Source organism: Nicotiana attenuata, chromosome 2 (genome assembly GCF_001879085.1).
Source record: "Nicotiana attenuata strain UT chromosome 2, NIATTr2, whole genome shotgun sequence".
NCBI classification, from domain to species: domain Eukaryota; kingdom Viridiplantae; phylum Streptophyta; class Magnoliopsida; order Solanales; family Solanaceae; genus Nicotiana; species Nicotiana attenuata.
Window position 1 is genome coordinate 6266387 of NC_031990.1, and position 23160 is coordinate 6289546.

General features: G+C 35.6%; 1 protein-coding gene across 6 annotated transcripts; it reads right to left on the reverse strand.

Moving 5' to 3' along the window:
* LOC109243691 (ADP-ribosylation factor GTPase-activating protein AGD2-like) lies at nt 1407-20940 on the reverse strand. Of its 6 annotated transcripts, none has more exons than XM_019410665.1 (19): nt 20623-20940; nt 20460-20536; nt 19403-19503; nt 17988-18058; nt 15851-15913; nt 14554-14598; nt 14337-14402; nt 13309-13356; nt 13113-13208; nt 12991-13032; nt 9977-10192; nt 9666-9794; nt 8205-8417; nt 7578-7661; nt 7230-7502; nt 6792-6913; nt 6276-6363; nt 3371-3816; nt 1407-1884 (listed from the first exon to the last, which is right to left on the reverse strand). In XM_019410665.1, the coding sequence occupies exons 1-19, from the start codon at nt 20674-20676 to the stop codon at nt 1770-1772; spliced, it is 2349 nt and encodes a 782-aa protein (XP_019266210.1). In that variant the 5' UTR covers nt 20677-20940; the 3' UTR covers nt 1407-1769. The 6 variants fall into 6 exon arrangements, with proteins under 6 accessions (XP_019266210.1, XP_019266243.1, XP_019266218.1 ...); XM_019410698.1 differs by having other exon boundaries at nt 13113-13216; XM_019410673.1 differs by lacking the exon at nt 13309-13356.

Consider the following 23160-nt stretch of genomic DNA (forward strand, 5'->3'; position numbering starts at 1 on the left):
TTTTTGATTACCAGTTCGATAACTGGCTAGCCCGTGCTATTTTCACACTAAATCTGGATCACATAGGTCTATAGTGGTTCATTAAATACACATAATTGAATCAAGTGACTATATCGACCCTTTTTGTTTACATTTTGTATGGTTAATATCTAATCTTACTTTAAAACTTGATCACGTCAACTCTACATTAAGAAACAAAACGTACCATTTGCAATGGAATATAAGTTTATATAATACCCAAATATACAACTATAATAAATCCATATAAATAATATTACTATATATAGATAGGTGGGGGAGGTACCTACTTTTTTGGAGTAACATCTTGTCATGTTCCTTTTGGAATACATTCCAAAAAGTTTAAAAATTGCATCCACGAGTGGAGTTAAAAGAGAACTTTATATGCTGCTTTGTTATACTAATAAATATTTGAAGTCAAATAATTAATTAATATTTTAAAAAAGATGGGAGACAAAAACATCAGAATCTTATAATACAGAAAGCCAATGTCAAAACTTAGCTTTATTTTGTTTTGATTTGAGGGCCCTAAATATATCATTTCGGACGGCAAAAGGCACAAAGTGTTGTATGATTTCATCTAGGTCCCTTCTGTTCAAATAGGAATCATAGGTTATTTTAATTTAAATTTTTGTCTTAATATCTAACACTATGGTAGTTCTTCTGTTCCATATTATTGAGTTAGGTGCATCACAAATTGAACCATGACTTCTGGTCTTACTCGCTCTTACCTCCCATTTTGGTTTTGTTTTTTTTCTTTTCTACGATCCAAAACAACTTTTGATCCATTGATCAAGCTCAGCTGCACCTCTAAGGCAAGCATCTTTGTCGTTGCACTAGATAGAAACTTACTTACTTTATGTCGATAAAATTTAATAAATTACATATATATACAAAGAGAATTACTTTTATCCTATTAGTACAAGAATTCTCTTTACTTGTACGACTTAGATGTCTAAAATGGTTCTGATTTGATACAAGTTCGTTGTTGTATATAATCCTTGCATAATCTCGAATTTTACCAATTAGTAATATAACACAAGCAAGAGTTCCTAGATTCACCGCCGAACGGGATTCAATTGAACCCCATTTGGACCATGAAGCTTCATCTCTGCTTGTCTAGTTTAATTTTTTTATTCTATTTTTTCGAACTTAGAACTTGGTCATTTTTCTGAAAAAGAAATTTTAAATCGTTAATGAAATACTATCACATACTGCAATCGAGTTCCGTTTTCTAACTCGTGCCTGTTGATTAAAGTGCTAGAAAAGTTGATGAGCATTTTATTGTCCACATAACTTAATAAATTAAAATAACATATACAAAACAAAGTGATTGTGTAATATTTAAACAACTAGTATATAATTTAGAATTGATAGAAAACACGAGATGAGCAACAGAACTTTCCAGTTCCCAAGAAATTGTACAACGTTGGATTGACATACTTTACCAAAGAGAATGTGATGAACTTCCAGTTCCTCTCAGGAAGGTTTACAACTTTTTACTCTTAACATCTAGAATGGCTGTTTCAAAAATTAACAATGTCTAAAAAGAATTTTGTGAAAACTGTGCACTGATTCTTGTTCCTTTCAGGAACTTCACCAAATATCGACAACGTAAAGCGGAAAGAGGGAGAGACAAATTGAATTTCAAATATTAGAGGAGAAAATAGTAAGCATTTATAGAAAAACATGCTTTACAATTTAAAGAAGTTGGAAGCTGAGGAGCTGCCAATTAAAAAAAATTGCCCATTTCACTCACTCTTGGTAAGCAGGACAAATAACTCCTCATCTTTGATTCCACCCATCTCCATGGCCCTTTCCAGCACACTGAGTCCACCGTAATCCTTGATCGATGCACGGGCACCTCTGAAAACATACATGCCAGGCAAAGCATAAATATGAGACTCAGAAAAATTTAGGAGTTCGATATTTGGTTTACAAAGCATAAGCTCAACATAAAGTCATCAACCCCTCTGAAATTGGGAGCCGAGTACTAGCAGTAACAAAAGAAAGCTAGTAGAGAATGTAAAATCAAAAACTTGAAGAGAGCTAAGGTGAAGTGAAAGCTAAATTGAAAATGAGAAAAGGATAGCTGCTTAACTATTTAGCCAAAATTTTAAAGTTACATGCTTTATGTCCTCTGGATGTGAACTTTCAGTCGCTAAACTACAACACAATTTCTTGAAATAAACCACTATGTGAAAAGCTACTTGGTATAGGCTGAGCTGGAAATACGCATGTCACTTCTGAGCGCCAATGAGGTCAACTTAGATTTGATAGTTAGACAACAATATGTCACCTTAATATAAAAGTGAATTGATTTGATTTAGGAAGAATTTACAAATATGTACAAAACACAATTTTAAAAGTAATATCATTGATAAGCTATACTCTATTACCTTTTATTTTTTATTGTTTATCATGTTGTTATGACATAACATAGGCACTAGTACAGGATAATTTATTAGTTGGATACTTGAATTTTTCTAAGCTCAGAACAGTCAAAGTAGTAGATTTTTGTTAAAGTGCACATAAATTGCTCAATATGAACTAACAATCAGAACTTTTCCCTAATCCTAACCTTAAGATTACTGTGTCCCCTACCAAAGGAATGTTCATTCTTTATGTCAAGAGGCTAGATAGTGAAACATTATATGCATATAACCTAAATTTTCATGCTTATCAGCCATATCCTATCACCTGCATCTAGTGTTTTACTCACACATGCCTATCCTAGATATAAAGGCTATGGCAACTCTGATGCCTCGACATGCACCATGTCTAACAGCCATAGCCCAGTCCAACTAAGATGATTAGGAAGTCTATTGTCCAAAGAAGAATAGGATGTTAGAAAACTAGTGCTACGAAGTCGGTTGGCTGAAAGTAGTTGAACCAGAAAGCACCGTCAATCTTGTGTGCATTCAGCCAATACTTTGTTTACGTTCAAGACAACTTTACCACATTATGTCCAAAAAGGTACACAAGTTATTAGCATTAGATCTGAATTTAAAATGATATGTTCATGCACAGATGAATACAGCAGAAGTATTATGGTTCCTTTTTAAAAACTAAGAGCAAAGGGACAAATGATGGAGGTAAGCATATAGTAACTAAAAGCAAGAAGGAGTATAATCTTGAATTCAGTTTAATGTGGAACCATGGAAGTCATCTTGTCATGAATTCAAATAATTTTAGCCAACTGTAAGAAAGAACTACAGATCTAAATGCTGAGATAATGTAACCAAAAATAATTTTGGGAAAACTAATAGAAAGATATGTTGCTGAGAGGTCAGATTATTAAATTGCCTAGAAACCACGCAACGTAAAAATGAATCTGAATTAAATATATCACCTTCTAAGCAAAAATTTTGCCAAGTGGTGTCTCCCCATGCAGATACAATGTTGTAGAGGAGTCCTTCCATGAAAATCACGCCTATTTATATCTGCACCAAATTGCAGAAGAAGTTCAAGCATCACTGGACTGTCACCGTTGCATGCTAGATGTAACAAAGAACATCCTTGACGGCAAAGCTTGATGTCCTGACAGCCTGCTGGGTTTTGATGTTTCTTTTTGGAATCATCAAAGCCTAGTTTTGAATCATTTTCATGAATTTCATGGTATATTTTAGCACCTTTGACCTCATCATAGGTGGTGTTGATTATATTCACATCTGACATTACAATAATTCGATAGACTTCCTTCACGTTATTACTCCTAACTGCTTCCCAGATGCTGGTGGCACGATTGTTGTTGTAAGGTGCAAGAGCTTCTTTATTCACAACCTGCTTTTCAACATACTGGATAACATGAAGCAAGTTAATATCGCATATCTTCATAGAAAATTTGCATGCATTCTCATGTGATTTTTTTTATGAAGTTGTTAATAAAATAGGCATCAAGAAGATGCAAGAAGTACAAAAGTTGGGGAAAGAGTCAGCTTTGATACAAAAAAGTGTTAAGCTAAAGCAAATGAGCTGACAAAATCCAAATTGTTAATAGCATAGATTCTTTGATGATATACATTTTCTATATGGTTAATTGTAACTTAAGACTCAGATTTATCTCCATTATTTTTTACTCTAGTACAAGTATTTGTACTATAAATACTAATATACTTTATGCATGAACTGTCCGTGATGGAATTCTTGTGATTGATCATCTTAGTTTGGTTAATGATACTAACTTAAAGAATTTATGTTACAAATACTTCTTTTAACTTAACGAATTACTGTTACAAATACTTCTAGTAACAGTATCAGGCACATTGACATGAAATTTCAACTCTAGTTCAATCATTTGATGTGTTATGCAAAAAACAAAGCAGATGGATATGAACTACTAAATTCATTTCGAGTTTAGTGGTGAACTAAACAAATATAATAGAGCAAAAACAATTAAAGGAGTATTTGGCTTGTGCTCGATAGTGAGACTAATGTTGGAGGGCAGCCTCCTTTAAATAGATGATGTATGTCCAGGAACCCACATTCACGGAGATGGAACAACAATGGTGGCATAGCAAATAGCAGATCCAGGCTAAAGATCTGCAGCTACACTGAAGATATTGATGTGGAAAAGTATAGGAATAGAACTAAATTGACAATAGGAATGATGCTTATGGATTCAGAGCTAAATAGGAAATAGGCAGATCCCTCTTTAAGGATGATAGAATAAGATCTGAACGATAAACTACAAACAAAGTGATAGCTGAGGAGATTAAGAAAAAGTATACAAGAAGGCAATATTTTTTATATTTTTTAATTATTTTTTTACTTTTTAATTATTTAAAAAAATTATAGAAGGCAATATTCTTCTTTTCTTTTTAAAAAAGGTAAGATTTATAGAAGGCAGTCTTCTTGACAAAATTAGTATTGAATACGAAGAACTTGTATTGGAAAGATCAAGATTAATTTGGAACAATCTAATGAATTTTCAGAATCTTAAGAAGAAGATAACTGGGGAAAGTAGTTATTTGACTCAAGCCCACCTAGGTTGTTTTTAGAGGGAGGAAGTGCACAGTTAGTCACTAATTAGAAATGTCTTCACTCTTTAGCCACTGTTTAAAATGTATTTACTCTTTAGCCAGTGCTTAATAAATTTTTACCCGCCCGGACGAAAAATACCCCTGTGCTAGACATGGGTGTTGTGTAAATATTAAGGACATGGTATCCTCAACTTCATGAGTGCTATGAAAATATTAAGGACAAAGTGTCCTGTATTTGCACCTTCTGTTGTTAAACTTAAGGACATCATGTCCTTAACTTCATATGTGCAATGTAAATGTTAAGGACATGGTGTCCTTAACTTCATGTGTGCAGTGTAAACGTTAAGGACATAGTGTCCTTAACTTTATGAGTATTGTGTAAATATTAAGGACATGGTATCCTTAACTTTATGAGTATTGTGTAATTATTAAGGACATGGTATCCTTAACTTCATGAGTGTTGTGTAAATATTAAGGACAAAGTGTCCTGTATTTGCACCTTTTGTTGTTAAACTTTAGGACATGGGCCTTAACTTCATGAGTGATGTGTAAAAATCAAGGACATTTCTTTAACTTCACGAGTGCTACAGCACTCATGAAGTTAAGGACACCATGTCCTTAATATTTACACAGCACTCATGAAGGAATGGTAAAAACGTCTTTTCGTATTAATTTTAATAGAGTAGTGGCTATTTTTGCTCAGCATTAAAAATACTACTCCCTTCGTTCCAATTTAGGTGAACCCGTTTGACTAGGCACGGAGTTTAAGAAAAAATGAAGACTTTTGGAATTTGTGGTCCTAAACAAGTCAAAAGGGGCCCAGAGTATTTGTGTGGTTATAAAAGCTTCTCATTAAGGGTAGAATTGTAAGTTTAAGCTAAATTGTTTCCAAATTTAGAAAGGGATCATTCTTTTTGGAACGGACCAAAAAGGAAATAGGTTCACATAAACTGGAACAGAGGGAGTAGATAAAAACTAAATACCACATTAAAAAGTGGCTATCCCACGCCATTTCTACTTTTAGAGGGTCATCACAAGTCTAGGAGGTGTAGGATCCCATATTATAATTCATAGAGATTGGAGGGGCAAATGCATCTCCCAAAAGGGGTTTTGGGCACAACTCAAGCACCTAAACACATACTGAGGTAGTTTTCACATGACTTACTTCGAGAATATATCAAATCTCAGTAACTTTAAACAGAATTTTCAGGCTCAGTACAAGGGAAAAAATGTATGACATGGAGAAGGAAAGTCCTTAAAACATGCAAAGTATACCTTTGCCAAAATGTACTTCTCCTTTTCATGAAAGCCATCTTTCGGGCTTGGCTTGGAAACAGATTGAATAGCATCAACATTTGTTGATCTGAACAAATTGATCATTCAACACGAGTTATACAAGTAAAACATAGTTTACAAATCATTAGAGCTAAATGCATGTAATATAATCCTGGCACGTGGGAACATTATCTACTTGTTTCTTACATTTGTTATCGAAAGATGACTTCTCTGACAATGTACTGAAATAGTAGATAGGCATTCTGTCGCAGATAGAATGTCAAAATTGTAATGGAAAAATAGAATGTGCATTAACTAGCTCAATTGAAGAAAGAACAGAAGCATAGACATAGTTCTGTTATCTGTAAAGCGGGAATCGTATGAACATTTCTTTTCTTGACTGACTGGAGGACCTTTCACATTAAATCTGAACTCAAAGATCGAAATAGAAGATCTACAGAAATTTATACCATGCAAGAATGCGTTTCATGTATGTTATCAACTAAAGGAACATACCTGCCACTTGGAAGTAGAAGCAGCTCCTCCCACACCGAGTTACAGTAAGAATTACCCAATGTGCGAAATAGATCCAAGATGGTAGGCTCCCAAACCCTGACATCTAACGTGATGGACCTGACCTGCAAATGATAGGTATCTCAAGAATAAATACATGCCCATAAATCTTTCAATTTTTTTTCTTGCAGCAACTGCAAAAAGTTATTAACTCAAAATACATTTCCAGAAAAGATTCAATAGTTACTAACCTCCGGAACTAATAATGGATCATCATGAAAGTAATGCAAAAAATCATATTCGCAGATAAACATGCATGTGGACCAGTAGAAAATTGAACAAACACCAGGAACTAAAGTGGTCTATTTTTTGTTGCAAAAATAAGGCGGATATTTGTAGACAAAAGGAACAAAAGAAATTTCAATATTGACAAATATGTACCTTTGAGATATGAACACCAAGGTTCCGATGAATTCCCGAGCATTCTATGCAAATTAAGATACCAAGATTTAGAGATGCCCAATCAGGTTCTAAAGCACCACAGTCAGCACACGTGTCATTTCCAGGAACTTCTCTGAGAATCCTAGAAACAGAATCGGCCTGATTGACTCTCATGGTAGCTAGTGCATTTTCGCCACTAACAACCCCTTGAACATTTAAAGAAGCAGCATAGGTACCGTTGCTACTATTAACGTCATTTTTACTAGGATCAAACTGCAAAAACAAGACGACGCTCAAGATGACTTCAGAAAATCATTTTGCACAGAAAATTAGATTTCAAGATTCAACCTTATGTAGATGAGAATTCAAAAGGGACGCAATCACTCCGGTGATTTTATTCATCCAGTCAACTCTTTCAGCTTCACTTTCAGCCTGCCAGTGGAAAATAAAGGGCAATCATTATACATGATGGATCAGCCCTTGTTAAAGTGTTGTAGAATCTGGTAACACATTAGTGCAACTACAGAAGAGCTTGCACCGTCATGGTTCTTTCTGCTGAAGCAAATAAAGAAGCCAATTGTGACTATTGTTCAGGCCATTAATATAAAGTGTCAAAGCATAAGACTTGACAAACGCACAGTTGACAGATCTTTTATTTACTTGATGAAGATTAAAACAAAATATACTGTGCATAAGCTTATAAAATGGTAACCTGAATAAATTTGACTAAAAGATAGATAGCCAAATGAAACAATTACACTATATCATCAAAAAGTTGTAGCATTCCTCCATTCAGTAATCAGATACAGATCTAATGCATCAAAGCAATAGTAGACTTCAAAACTCAAACTTCCTAATAAAACCGTTTAAAATATTGAGTTACTTTTTCTTCTTTGAAATGTTCTCCCCTTCTAGCATTGACATATTACTATCAATTTAGCATTGAGAACAAAGATCGACTATTCTATGCTTTACCTGCAATGTATAAGTTTTTAACGGTGAAATAATTCTGAAGCAAAGCCTCAGGTCTGTGTCCTCCGCATCAGGTTTTATTGTAGAAGTATGAAGATCAACAGTACGACAGCCTAAATTCTCCTCTCCCAGGGATGACGACCTATACCTTGTCCGGAATCTGCCAAATACACTACTATTGTTATCAACACCGGAGGGATGAGATGACGGGGAGCCCTGCCAATAAGATAAAATTTGAAGGAGTAAACAAAAGAGTGTCCTGGAAATAACTTTACTGCTAAAATACTCTAGCACTTTGTAAAAAAATCCACCAAAGTTGAGGAAAGTGTAATTTTTACATTAACCATAAGTGCTTTTCAAAGTGCTTTGGATACCATGAAGTACCATTAGTTTGTATAAGTTTTGTTCCAAATTTTCTTTTTCTTTTTTTTTGAGAAGGTAACATTTGTTGCATATATATTAACTGTATCAAAACAGGTATAGTTAACCATAATTACAGAGGGTGGTACAGGAAGATTATCGAGTCCTTACAAGGATCCTAAAACATAAACAAAAGATTATCTGTTCCAAATTTTCTTTTCAAAAAGCTAAAGTTCAGAGCTTTAAAGTACTTTCCAGTTTTGAACAAAGAAGGTAATTTTAAACAAAAATTAGGTGCCAGATATTTTTCCTTTTTGATCAAGTAAAAAGATTTTACTAAGAAAGGGCATAAATACACGCATACAAGAAGTATAGCAAAAACTAGAAAATCTTACAGCATGCCAGATCTTTTTTATTATCATTGTTTCAAAGACAACTTTGCCCTGCTATGATGGAATCACATCAAAGACTTTTTGATGAAAAAAGAGATATTATAAAAAGCATCAAGAAGATGCAAAAGAGCACATCAAAGACTTCAAAGTTAAAAGATGCTCTTTTAACTGAGGTGGCAAAGGGTTACCTTTCAGATAGAGAAAATGAGCACAATGTAAACCTACTATAGACAGTCATTAGTAGGCCACATCTATATCAGCAAATATAGACATATTTCAGTCGCTCTCTCTCGTCAAAGTAGATTCATGTTGACTTGCCAATTCTACACAAACATCAGCTTTTGAAACAAATATTATTCTTAGCAATCCAAGGAGTTCACACAGAAGTAAGCCTACTCATGAAGATGTTAGAGAAAGCCATAAAGAATCAGCAACATCGTACATTTGGCCTTAAGGTTTTTCTCCCACATAATTCCAAAATTTCCACCAAATGATTTTACTTTACCAGTTTACCTTATTATACTAATCATTGCACTTAAGATTCAATTATATGACCTTGATTTTCATGTCAACTGACAATCAGAAAAGTAACACTAAACAAGTAGGACTGATTCACACAAGGCGTCTAAGAAAAACTTTGAAAAAGAAAGATAGAGCAGAATAAAGGCATGAAAATGACTTATATTAGGAAGGTGAAAATAATTAAGACTACCATCTGTGCACCCTTGAGCCTGTAATAATATAAATTGCCAAGACTGTCAAGTACGAAAAACCGTCTCTTCCAATCTGCCCTCAAACTGGAAGATCTTTTCAAAAGATATCCCTGCTTAATAGTTTGGACCTGGAAGAATGCAAGAAAAAGTATCCAGAGTTTAATGTCTAGTATTTACAATAAATTTATCTACAAAATCAGGAGACATTTCAGGGGTTCCTATACTTAAATCTAGTGCTATATTTATTGTAGAGCTCTCAACCCCTACACGGACAAATAACAGACAGAAATGACATTGCTGTATTACTTACCCCTCCTTCTGCACTGGACTGCATAATTGCTTCTATATTTTTGTCTGAATTCATACCAACACCATTTGAGGCTATAGAACTAGTTGAAGTACCAAGGTTACTGGATCCCCGCAGATGATTAAGCTCAGCTTGTGTCCTGAACTCTTGGATTCTTTTGGCAAGTTTGTCTTGTTCTATGCTGGCCTGTTCCTTCGACTGCTGAGCATATGTCAAAACCTGATTTAAGGAGTTAATATTAGCACCAAAAATATCCAGAAAGAAGAAAGATATCAGACACAAACTGCAAACTATTAATCATTTGACTGTTGTCAATGTCAATAATCAAGCAAGCTGCAGCAAAAGAGGTAGTGCAAGACATATAGATCTGAATATTATCAGTGGAGGTGGCAAATGAGCAAGCTGGGTTACATAGGGTGGCGGAAGAAGGTTAGGTAGACAACAGGTCATGAGCAACCCATCCAATGCTGGTCCACTGCGGTTTAGGCCAAAATTGGCCGTGTAACCTGTAGTATTTGAAATTCATCCTAAATAAGGTTTCACTAATATATACTTATACTTTTTATATATGCTCAGTTTATGCCCTTCACTGAGATACTAGTGAAGTATCATTAATACCAGAGACTCTACATTTTCTCCTTCAAGAAACAGTGATTGAAGAGATTTTCAAAACAAAAAAGCAAAAGAAATGAGAAGCAAAGCAAATACACCAGTTCCTCAACAAGCCCAATGCTTACATTATGCTTGGCTTTGTCAACTTTGGTTGGTAGGGTCGATCTCCCAAGAAGGGTGTCACGATTGACATTGCTAGTAATCAGCATGTGACTGACCCCCCACCCCCCACCCCCACCCCCCCACCCTCTAGGAAAAAAGGTATTTCTAAAATGAAATAGCCATCTCTCTCCTTATCAAAAGGTAAACAACAACTATACCTCAGTCCCAAACAAGTTAGGTCTTCTATATGAATCCTCTCTAACCACGTTACTCCGTTCAAACTCATCTCATGCCAATATTATGCAAATACAAATAAAAATCATTAGAAGTTCTGTATATTTTCGAAACTTCTAAATCTCCGGAAGGCTAACCCACTCCTAGAAGGCATATGACTTACGATAAAAGTGCTAATATCTAAAACATATACTCAACTAATATGTATCGCCTGCATATATCTTTTTTTTCCATTATGCCATATCTTTGCTAAGTCTGAATAGATTCCCAAAAATTGTAGGTCTTTCGAGACAATTTCCTTCCATGTGAATTTTGATCTAACTTTGCTCTTCGTTAATATTTGGGACCAAATGAGCCCTTGCCGTTAGCAAAAGGGTTCACCTATGACCCCTTTTTTTGTTGCTAAAGGAGCATTATTTAGCTAAAACTAGATTTTAAATACAATGATTAGCACTTGAGGCTGCTACATACCTATCTTTAAAGGCACTATTTTTAACCAGCCCCAGCCCCAGCCCCTCTATTTTACCCACCCTTGACACCAACAACCACCACCTCTCCACCGGGTTACCACCATCACTGTCCCTTTCAGAAAATTCCATAATCTCTTCTTCCGAAAACACAGATTCTTAACCATCTCCCAACGGCTGCTTCTTCCCAAAAATCCTATCTTCAACCAGCAAAAGCCCACTCCAAAATGTCCACCCAGAAAAAGAAAGAGAAAAAGAAACCCACCTGGAGAACCCACCAGAAATTTATCTTCTGCCCACCAACGTTACACCAAAAATGAATTCTTTCTCCTTCATTATCTACACATTGAAAAACCCTTCAACCTTCGACATCAACCCCCAAAAAAGCATCATCACCGCCTTATAAGAACATCATAGTCGATGACCTTCGTACTCATCGAAAACGCTTCCCCAAAAACCAATCAACAAAAAAGAAAGCTTTCCACCTTCAACCAACCTCTCCACCACCATGAGACTAGATCTGAAAATACCACCGCCATAAACCCCCTGTAAAACTCATTTTCCAGCCAACTCCTCCAAGCAGTCTACTGTTGCAACACCACTAAGACCACCTTTCACCACCTCTAACCCGCCGGAAAAACTTTCGCCTTCGATGACCATTTATGTAGAAAAATGGAGTCCAAAAAGCTTTCTCCTTTTGATTTTCGAAGGGGTTTCTTTTTCGGATATTGAAAGTGGTGGGAAGATGAGAAGAAATAATAAAAAAGGAGAATATGGTAGATGGCGGACGGTGAAGGTTGTTGCCTTTTGGGTGAAGAAGGTTATTTCGAGTGTGGGTAAAAAGAGGGAGGGGAATACCAGTGGAGACAAAAAACAAAATATAGTAGGTGATTTCTTCCCGTTTGTTCAAGCCTAGCTGGACAAAATTACCTGGTAGCTGTTGTTGGTGGGAGGTAGCAGGTATCCCGCGGAATTAGTCAAGGTGCACGCACACTGGCCCCGACACCACGATATNGTGGGGGGTTGGTAAAAAGTCAGGGGCTTAAATGATAGAACACATGGCATCTTCCGGTGCTAATCATGATAATTAGAGATAAATTGATCTCAAAGCTTCCGTCGTTAGCAAATAAGGGCATTGGTAAGCTCTTTTGCTAACGAGAGGGGCTTCTACGACAACTATTAATTGAGGGCAAAGTTAGAATATTTTGCATAGTTCAGGCGCAAATTTGGTCCTTTACCCTAAAAAATAGCCATCTCTCTAGTCTTCTCAATGGCGGCTTTTAAATGAGGTAGATGTACCTTAAATAAGCAAGCACATTAGCACAAAACCCAAGATGCTCTTAAAAGCCATGAATCAGCTATTCTATGCAAAGATTAATCTCCTTAAATATAATTTGTGCATATTGCAATCAGAAAACAGAAAACAATGAAAGAGTTCTCAAGAAAGAAGTAAAGAGCAAGAATCAAATTGCAGCATAAGAGGACCAGTAGCCTGCCACACACAAAATAATAAAATGACAGCATCCTGATGTGATACTATCTCTTCCCAGTCAATGTCCTCTATCACAATATAAGGAAAAAGTAACTTATATAATCGGGTACCTGATGGATGAACGGCTCCATTTGGCTTAATAAGTCATAACCCTACATGAAACAAGTACTGAAATTTGTTAGTTTTATGACGGAAACATAACTGCATTAAAGAGAACATCAAAAAGACATACCAGCTTGAAGTATCTCAGATGAGCATCCATAATAGCACTAAAGGATTCTAAGAACTCGTACTTCTTTTTGGCTTCAACATTCGTGAGAGCATTTACCTGAAATCCTTGAGGGCAACAAGGCTATAAACTAGAACCTAGAGGCAAGAAACTTTTGCTAAATAAGGGTAGAAAAGATTCTTGTATACATTATACATACTAGATTGAAACGGCTTCTCTCAAAAGTGGACTTCGAGTTATGTAGGTCCTGTCACAGAACAAGTTAATGATCCTCGGTGTATTTAATTAAGCATGGTAAAATGTCCATTCCCAGTTTTGACTCCTAACTTAGATCGATCGTTTTTCTTGTCAGATAAGTGCTAATAGAAAAAACAGAAGGAATACATGTTCCATAAAATCCTGAATAGGATATCATTAGCACAAAAACAGCAATGGGATACACGTTAAATGCTTCAATATTAATTTATCACAATGTGTTTCCTGGACTTGGGAGCAAAGTAAATATATGTAAAAGCTCTGAGAAATACTTCATGAAAAAGGCTACCAATAAGTTGCCTCGGCGAGCTTTACCTGAACATGTAAAACTTTTTCCTTTCGTGTATTTCATTTAACAACCAATAAAAAGGGGACCAAAGAATGGGCTGCAATGTGTTTACCAAAGCATGAGGTTTAGTTTCTTATCCCATTCCTTAGTTTAATATCCCACATATGGCATTATCAGTAGCAATAAGGATGATGTGTTTACCCAAAGCATGACCAAATGAATTTCTCACCCCAGATCCCTTGTTATACCATGACAATATCTATAAATAAATGGTAGCAATTTGGATCATCCATGATCGAAATTCAGAAAATGAGGATGAATTTTCTTATAGTTTCTTCCCAAAGCATCACCTTTCCAACTCTTTTTTTTTCAAGGTAAAAAAGCATGCAAATGATTCCTACGAGGTGTTCTATAGTAAAAGACCTATTGCCAGCGAAGTTTGGAGATTCTCTCAGACATAATTTTATTTGGACATATTGTGATCAGGCTGCCCTTGTGGGATTATACTGGGTGGTTGTTGTTGTTGTTGTTGTATTGTGATCAGGCTGCCAAGCACCTTTGGTTGGTAACTTTAGCAACATGTATTAACTTTCATTGGGTTATGCATTATCAAGTTAGAGAGAAAGAGAGGGACACGAGGATGAACTTCCAGAAAGATAACCTTTTTCAGAGAAAGGGCTTACTTCTTCTATTTCAGCAACAACTTCATCCCGTGCATTCTTCTTCAGAGAAGCAAATCTTTCACGTGTCTGGCAGTTTAGCAACTCAAGAATGAAATTAATAACAAAGAGAAGTGGAAGTGTTATCTTCCAATTGAACCAGCATAGGATTTTGCATATGAAATCTTCTAAGCATTTAAAAGGCAGTTTTCCACCTGTTTTAATCAGACATCCCCATTACCTGGTCATAAGTGGATGCAGCTTTATCAAACCGGCGACGAGATTCCTGCAAAATTAGAGACGAGTAATCAGCATCATTAACGTCTAAGTACAAAAACTTTTATGTCAAAACCCACTCACATGCATCCATGTGACAGAATGACACCTAAAATTGCGCTGGCCATGTTCAACAAAGTGATGGTTAAATGACTAGCAGAAGTTCACGGACGCCAAAACAATTGTCCCAATTGCAGGATTTGGCAACATAGAATAATTCCTAATTTACATAGTCATTCCAAAGAGGAGTTGATCTCAAAACTTTTTATCCCCCCCCCCCCCCTAAAAAAAAAATCATCACTTTTGGGTTAAATAAACAAAGAATTAACTAGTACTCCCTCCGTTTCAATTTATGTGAACCTATTTGACTAGGCACGAAGTTTAAGAAAAAAAAAAAGAAAACTTTTGAACTAGTGGTGTAAAATGAGGCACATATATTTTGTGTGGCTATAAATCATTGGATAAAGGCAAATTGTTTCCAAATATGGAAAGAGGTCATTCTTTTTGGCACGGACTAAAACGGAAATAGGTTCACATAACTTGAAACGGAGGGAGTATTGAATATTGGAAACAGAATTAGAGGGTAACCTTGGGCAGGAATAAAGAAGAAACGAAGAGGTTTACATCAAGTTATAAACAACATAAAGCCTCTCTATTATACATATCAGTTATGTCTAGAACTACAAAGATATTGTGCCTGTTCAATGTAATAGCAGCAGTAATAATAACTTGCTGGAATTTGAATCTGCTAAAGAACATGACTTATCCTGGCACTATAAGGATTGTTGTTGCAGTTGTGGTTATAGTTGTAGCTGTTGTATCAGAGCTTTGATGCTACAGTAAAGTCTGGAAGAAGAAATTTCCTTGCCTCCCAAGTTTTTGTCTAATGCTAAATCTGCCTGAGGTGTTCTTGTTGAGTGTTGCTCATAAATAGGGGTATCTTGTATCTTTTAGATTATCAAGTAATCAATACATCTCTTCCCTTCTCTTATTTTCTCACACTTACTAACACCCGTAGGATTTTAGGGCCACATATGAGATTGAATGTCGCATAAAACAGAAAATAACAGAAACAATTCATCAGATGCATACTTATCCTATGTAATTGAGGCAATTTTCCCGCTAATATATCAAATAGTAGGCAAAACGTAACATCTAAAAGTAGGAATATTATAAAAGCTCTTTAATACTATAAAGCAAACATATAGAAAGCTTCGTCTAAATTTCCACAACAATACTGAAACAGTGTCAAATGCGTTTACCTTTACATCCTGCAAATCAACAGATAAAAATTGGCTCACACGATCCACGAGCACATGTTCTACCTGCAAAAGTTATAGCTTGTCTTACTTTTCAATCAAGTATATCTGAACAAATATTGACAAATCTTTCACATAAAATGGAGCGATATAATCAGACAAGCTTAGCTCATCCAATTACAGGAGGTCCCAAGAACTTGCAGTGTCAGAGAGAGCTCATAATAGCTTGTTCTAAAATTGCAAGTCCAAACTATCTACTTATGATTCTCCACTTTCATGGCATTTACACGAAACAAAATTAACTGCGATCTCAGAAATATCAATTTTGGATTAGTTTAAATAGTTATACTTGTAATTATAGAAAACTCTAATTGTGTATTAGGTTGGTGTAGAAAACTCCACTTCCACGGCAACTACAGAAAGATTTGGTTTTTGATGAGAATGGTTGTTCTTCCACTCAGGATGATGTTTCTATGCGCGTGGATCTGAAGAGAACAACTTCAGAGCTTTACTGACAAATAATGACAAATCTTTCACATAAATGGAGTGACATAATCAGACAAGCTTAGCTCATTTAATTACAGGAGGTCCCAAGAACTTCATTCAGCAGTGCCAGAGAAAGCTCATAATAGCTTGTTCCAAAATTGCAAGTCCAAGCTATCTACTTATGATTCTCCACTTCCACGGCATTTAAATGAAACAAAATTAATGGCGATCTCAGATATATCAAATTTGGACTAGTTTAAAAAGTTATACTTGTACTTACAGAAAACTCAATTGTGTATTAGGTTGGTGTAGAAAACTCCACTCCCACGGCAACTACAGAAAGATTTGGTGTTTGATGAGAATGGTTCTTATTCCACTAAAGGTTATGTTTCTACGTGCGTGGACCTGAAGAGAACAACTTCAGAACTTAACTGACATTTTTTCTTTTTTCTCTTTTTGATAACTGATGGCATATTACTTAAAGAACAGAAGCAAGTATGTGTTAAATGTATACAAACAAGAAAATGTATCACTTCCCTTTTTCCTATGTACGAAGCCAGTGAGATCCATCAAAACATATGTACCATAAAGGTTTTGAATTACACCAAAGCTAATAGAGCATGGAATTGGACTTCAGCCAGTGTAGAGCCTTAAATACCATAATCTCACTCGAACTTCAGCAAGTGTAGAGTCTCAATCTTCCTTCAGAGCACTTATGATTTATCTTTCTCCACATCCCCTACCAAATTCATGCTGGACTCCATATCTTCTGAAGTGTTTATGTCTTTATGAGCATTCCTTCCTCTCCAACAGAATAGAGTGTCTTTTAGTTTCTCAGGCATTACCTAATGAACACCAAATAATTTAGAGATGTGTTCCGCCACTCAATGGAATGCATATAAAAAGAGATTATTAGGATATTCCAACTCTCTTCAACAGTTGGGACATGTTTTTCACAAAATAACATGCCCTTTTCCAGATTATTCTGAGGGAGACAAGCTTGTGATCCAACCAAAACAAATAACTTTAAGGGCTGCTCTGATCTTCTAGAGCATTTGGCAAGACCACTGAGTTGAGCTGTTCCCAAGATTCAACAATGTGTTATAGACTTGTAGCAGGCCTTCACTGTGAAGATTCCCCTTTTATCACAGTTCATCAAAGAACCTTCTCTTTTTTTCAGGTTTCCCTATGATAATAGCCAGTCATTCTCCCAATCCTAACGATTCCTCATGAATTTGAAGTCCCAACCATTAGTAAATCTGCATCCAGCTACGGTTGCTTCTAATCTGGTATCTCTCAAGGGTGTATGTCTCAGCCATGCATCATGTTAGAATCTTATCTTTATACCATCACCCACCCTGAATTGATTTGATATGGAACCCATCCCACTGATAACCTATTACCTCCATGATCCCAATCCATGAGTTGTTGACACAGGTTTAGTTCACCAAAATTGTTTGTTTAACTAGTATAGGTGTATTCAAGTAAAACGGAACAGGGCACACACAAAGCAACAAGCTTTGATAGAAGAGTACAAAGTTTCTAACTAAAGGCTCAAGAGTAAATTACAGCAAAACTTACAAAGGAAACAGCAGTGGTGCATTCCACTGTTACCAAATAGAGAACTACTCTACTATACAATGCATCCACTTACTTGAGATCGGATAAGTTCCTTGTATGTAGCAAGCTCACGCAACGCACTGATGAACTTCGTTATGATTGGACCTGACATATGGATGCATTTAAGAGTGAAAATAATCTTAACGTTTGATTCGAGTTAATAATAAGCTTCACAATGTGATCATGGAGAAAACATTATCAAATTACATTAGGTAATCGTACTTTGGACATATAAATGGAGTAACAACAGACGAAGTGTCAATGTCAACTCCAACAAGTGACACCCAGAACTACAGCATGAAATTTCACACATGAGCATGCATAGTATGAAAAATAGAACTACAAACACTTTTTCTTTAATCAAGACTTCACGGAATTCTGATACATTAACAATTGGAATCAGAACTTAGGAAGACCAACAAGCAACAGGGAATCGATTTTTTTTTTTTCCTAATAACAGAGAAATCTCTGAGAGCCAATGGAGCATGATTCAAAACTTGGTGGATAATGGTAAATTGATTATAACTTCCCACAATACAATGAACCATCACTAAATGGTGGTTTCACTTCAAATTATGTTATATTCCAGCAATAACACGCAACACGATCTTTGGTGCCTGTTAGATCCAACATACTTTTTTTCTTCATTTTGTTAATAGCTGTAATTTTTAATGACAAAAAGAAAAACCCTAAATGTCCATCACATACCAACTAGCAGCCTACAATAATACAAGCCATCCGAAACCCATCCAATCATCTATTTGAGTTGGCAAGTCTTCCATCCCACACAGCACCCAGGGAAAGAAACCAAAGAGGGAAAACAAAAAAAAACTAAAAACAAAAAAAGAACAGAGAGGGGGAGAGAGAAATATGTGTTGTTCTGGACCACCTATTACAATGTTGCCTTCTCAACAACATCCATGTAATATTATAGCACTAGGTGACCACTTTCAGGCTTTAACTACGCTGACATCAATAGTGACTCAGGAGCTCCCTAAGAGAATGAGAGATGGCCCAGAAAGCAATTAAGAAAGCAGTAAATCCTTTTAGCTAGCATGCCCCCTTCAGGAAGAAGAAAATTTGGTTTTCACATAGTTTTAGGACATGCAAGACCAGCTTATATAACTGGTATTTCTCCATATGCTAATTGAGATCAGGCTTCCTTGTAGTGTTAATATACACATAAGAAGTCAGCTGTTTGGGGCCACAGAATTCAAAGAGCCTTGGCAGGGATATCTTTTTGCAACCACGTGAAGACTCAACCAAATTTAATGCGAACCTCAGGGTGATCATTTATATGAGAGTTCCGAAATCCAGCAAAATTGAAGAGAGAAAAAACACCTTCTTCAAGAAAATAAACCGCGTGCACGATGCAGTAATTGGAAGTTGCAAACAAAATTAGCAAAAATGAGAACTTTGTAATAGGTTGAATCAGAAAAATTAACTAACCTCCAAGGGACACACTGAGAGGGTCGTCTAGACCACCACCAAATGCCTCTAATGATTCGGCAAAGATGATATCCCCATTGTGCGCTTCTCCAAGAACTTCCCTGAAATAACGAAGTATCAATAATAGCCTCTACCTAAACCAATAAATGCTAATGAATAAATCAAAACTTTCAGACAGAACAAGAGAACGAAAATTTTGCAGAGCAACAAATTTGGCAACAGCATATTTACATATACATTTCTGTTCTCTTCACATCGTGCGTGTGTGTGTGCGTGCGCGCGTGTGCGTGCGAGAGAGAGAGAGAGAGATGACTGTTCAAAAACCTCTAGTTTCTAGAGAACCACGGCCTAAGGTTTGATGGCTAGAGTTACTTGGTACCTGCTAGTGAGAGGTAGCAGGTATATGTGCCAGTGGAAGGTAGCACGTATCCGTGCTGCTAGCACGTATCTGTGCTGCTGGGAGGTAGCAGATATCTGTACTAGCGGGAGGTAGGAGGTACGATGTAGAAGTAGTAGGTGCCCGGTGAAATAGTAGAGGTGCGGGCAAGCTTGGCCCAGCCACCACCATCATTAATTTAAAAAGAAAAACAAAAAAGAGAACCCCCAATTTGCCTTTAAAAAAAATTATTTAGTACTCCTTGAATAAAACTGACCTAATTATAGCCAACTCTAAGGGGTCATTTGGTACGCGGGATAAGGTGGGTTTAGGTAGGACAAAGTGTGGTACTAAATTTATACCATGTTTGGTGATAAATTTATACCACCAACCAAACATAGTAGTATAAACTTCCCAAACTTAATCCTGGATATCCCATCTTATCCCACCTTATCCCCTCAAACCTGGTATTATTTTATCCCACCTCCCAGATGGGATAAATTAGTCTAGGACTATAATCCCGGGATAATTTAGTCCGCGTACCAAACGACCCCTAATAGTGTGGATTGAAATGTGGTTCATTGGACTAAAATTGTCAGCTTTACAATCATTACAAGTTATTACAGTAAATAAAAGTTATTGCACTAACTGAATTCTGAAATGATAAAATTGGGTACTCACATGTACTTCTTACAGCCTTTGTATAGCTTTTGACATCGATCTCTGAGCTCATCCGTATTCTGTTCAACAGACCGCACCTAAAAAACAACAAATTTCAGAAAAAAGAAAGAAATTTTTCAAAAAAAAAAAAAGAAAAAGAAGGGGATTAGAAGAAAATTCTAACTTGTTTCTGGAACATAGGAGAATCTTCCAGCTTAATAAACGCAGCCATTGACATATTCCTCTTTCGAAAAAGACTCCAAGTTTTGTTTAGAATCAGAAACGGGAATGGATCTATCTGATTTTGATTTTACTGTACTTTCCCAAATGATGAAGCTTTTTTAGGATCAGATCTTAATTCATAGTGGCAGATACGTCATTTTAAGGTTGTTTTGGTAGGTTGTCAAATTATGGAGCCACTTTTGTTTAACTATAATATTCATTCTTGAGAGTGGAATTATGTGTCTATGAGCTGGTTAGGACCCTATTTTATTTCAAGGATGGGCCTTCAAGGAATTCTTTTTTTTTTAAATAAATAAATAAATAAATAAATAATAATAGCAAATCATCAATAAGAATAATCCAAAATTTTACGGCACTTTATACATTCACCTTTTTTATTACAACAACAACAATTCTAGAAGGGTGTTTGGATTGGCTTTTAAAATGGTCAAATTAGCTTTTAAGCTCTTTTTAGTTTTTTTCAGTGTTTGGCAAAGTTAAATATGCTTAAAATAAGATAAAAATTACTTAAAATAAGTCAAAAGCAATAAGCTGGGCAATCCCAACTTCTTTTTTTTTGCTTAAAAGCTATTTCTACTGAAAAGACACTTTAAGTCAATCCAAACGGGCTCTAAGTTAGTTGAAGTCGGCTATATAAATTCTCATCGATTCATTATTCATATTACTCAATTTAAGCTCACATTATGTATACCGGCTCTAAATATTGAATTCATCTAAAGACGGTCAATACATCTAAATTCATTATGTTAAAATTTTCATCACTGCAATTTGACCAACTTCAACATGTTACTAGAGGCGGAACCAAGATTTCAATTTTATAGGTTCAAAATTTCAGAACGATGATCAGGTGCTAATAATTGTATTCTAAAGTTAATTATTTAATAAATTTCTTAATTCAAATACATTGTTAGAGCAAAAACTAGTGGGTTTGGCCAAATTTATATCCAGGCTTCTAGCTCTGCCCCTGCATGTTACGCAGTATCTCTTTCAAGTAAGCAGTCCATACATAGTAAACACTTACTAATAGTAATTAGTAGTTTTATATTGATATAATTATGTAAGTATTTTTATACCATTGTTATTAGATAAAACTTAATTCTCTTTTAAAAAATATCAAACAGCTTTTGAAAATAACTGTTAACTGTTGCATTTAATATGGAAGGTGTAAGAAAAGTGGAAATAGGGAATTTATTGAATTTAATGTAGGTGTAGAGGAAACTGTATAATGTGATTTGGTGATCTCTCTCTCTCACAAACACTTGAAAGTTGAAAGCTACCACATGTTTTCTTGCTTAATTTTCTCCACTTCCTTTGTGGTGTTCTTGACTAGTAAATAGAATATCATCATCCAATTGCATTATTTGCTATCTTATTTTTTGTGTTACTAGAAATCACCAAGATTATTTCTTTTTTATATATATAATCTGTGAGCACATGATTTTTGCCCTATGTGAATTACTCCCATAAATTCAAAACAAATAATTTCTTTCAGTATTTGCAATTTTTTGGGTTTTTGTGACATTTTCTGTTAATGGTTTGCATTTTTGCAATTTAATTAATGAAAAATACAAAAATATATGTGCATCTGTTTCCCGGATTTAATTTAGCATTTTAGGACTAATTGAGTAACTAGGTCATTTTATAAAAAAGGAAAAAGGAAAATCACAAAAATAGTCATCTTGCACCTTTTAATTCTAATTTGTGATTTGTGAGTTAATTTTTCTTTAATTTGTTAATTGTGGCAATTAGTTAGGATTAATTAGTATTTTTAGGTTTTTATTTAATCTTGAAACAAAGGAATTTAGGAAAATGAAAAAGGGAAAAAGAATTGAAAACAAATGAGTAGAAAGGGTCAGAATTTGGGCTGTTTTGGTGTTATTCCACCCAAGCCCAATGTGTTTTCCCCCAAATACCCGCCCCAATTGGCCCAAACTTACCCCGATCCAGCCCGTCTTTGACTTAAACGACAACGTTTCTAGTTCCAGTCAAATAAATTAATCTTGGCCCTTCATTACATCTTATCCAACGACCAGGATTTCATTGCTCATTGCCATTAATATGTCCGAACCTTCTTCAGAGACAGAATCTTCAGTTATTCATCTCTCATCTTCCTCGTCTCTTCCACCTCTCTCAACCCTAGGTCCGCCATTTTCACCGCAGAAAAGCTCCAAACACCACCCAAAGCCAACCATGCAACCCTTACCCACCTTTGACCTTCAAACCATCACCGTAACCCCTCAAATCTCCACTAAATCGGAATAAATATGGATCTAAAAGAAAGGAGAGGTAAAATTTCTCCAAATCTTTGAGTTTTAGAAAGCGATTAGGGCTGAAATTGCCATTGGTCGCTTGTTCTCGACGAGAACACTCGATTGATGTCAATTTCGGATCAAATCAAAGTTCGTTTGAAGTTCGTCAAGCCCTGTCCGCCTGCCTTGTGGGTATTTTCATTGTTTCTCTCATTCTTTTCCATCTTGTT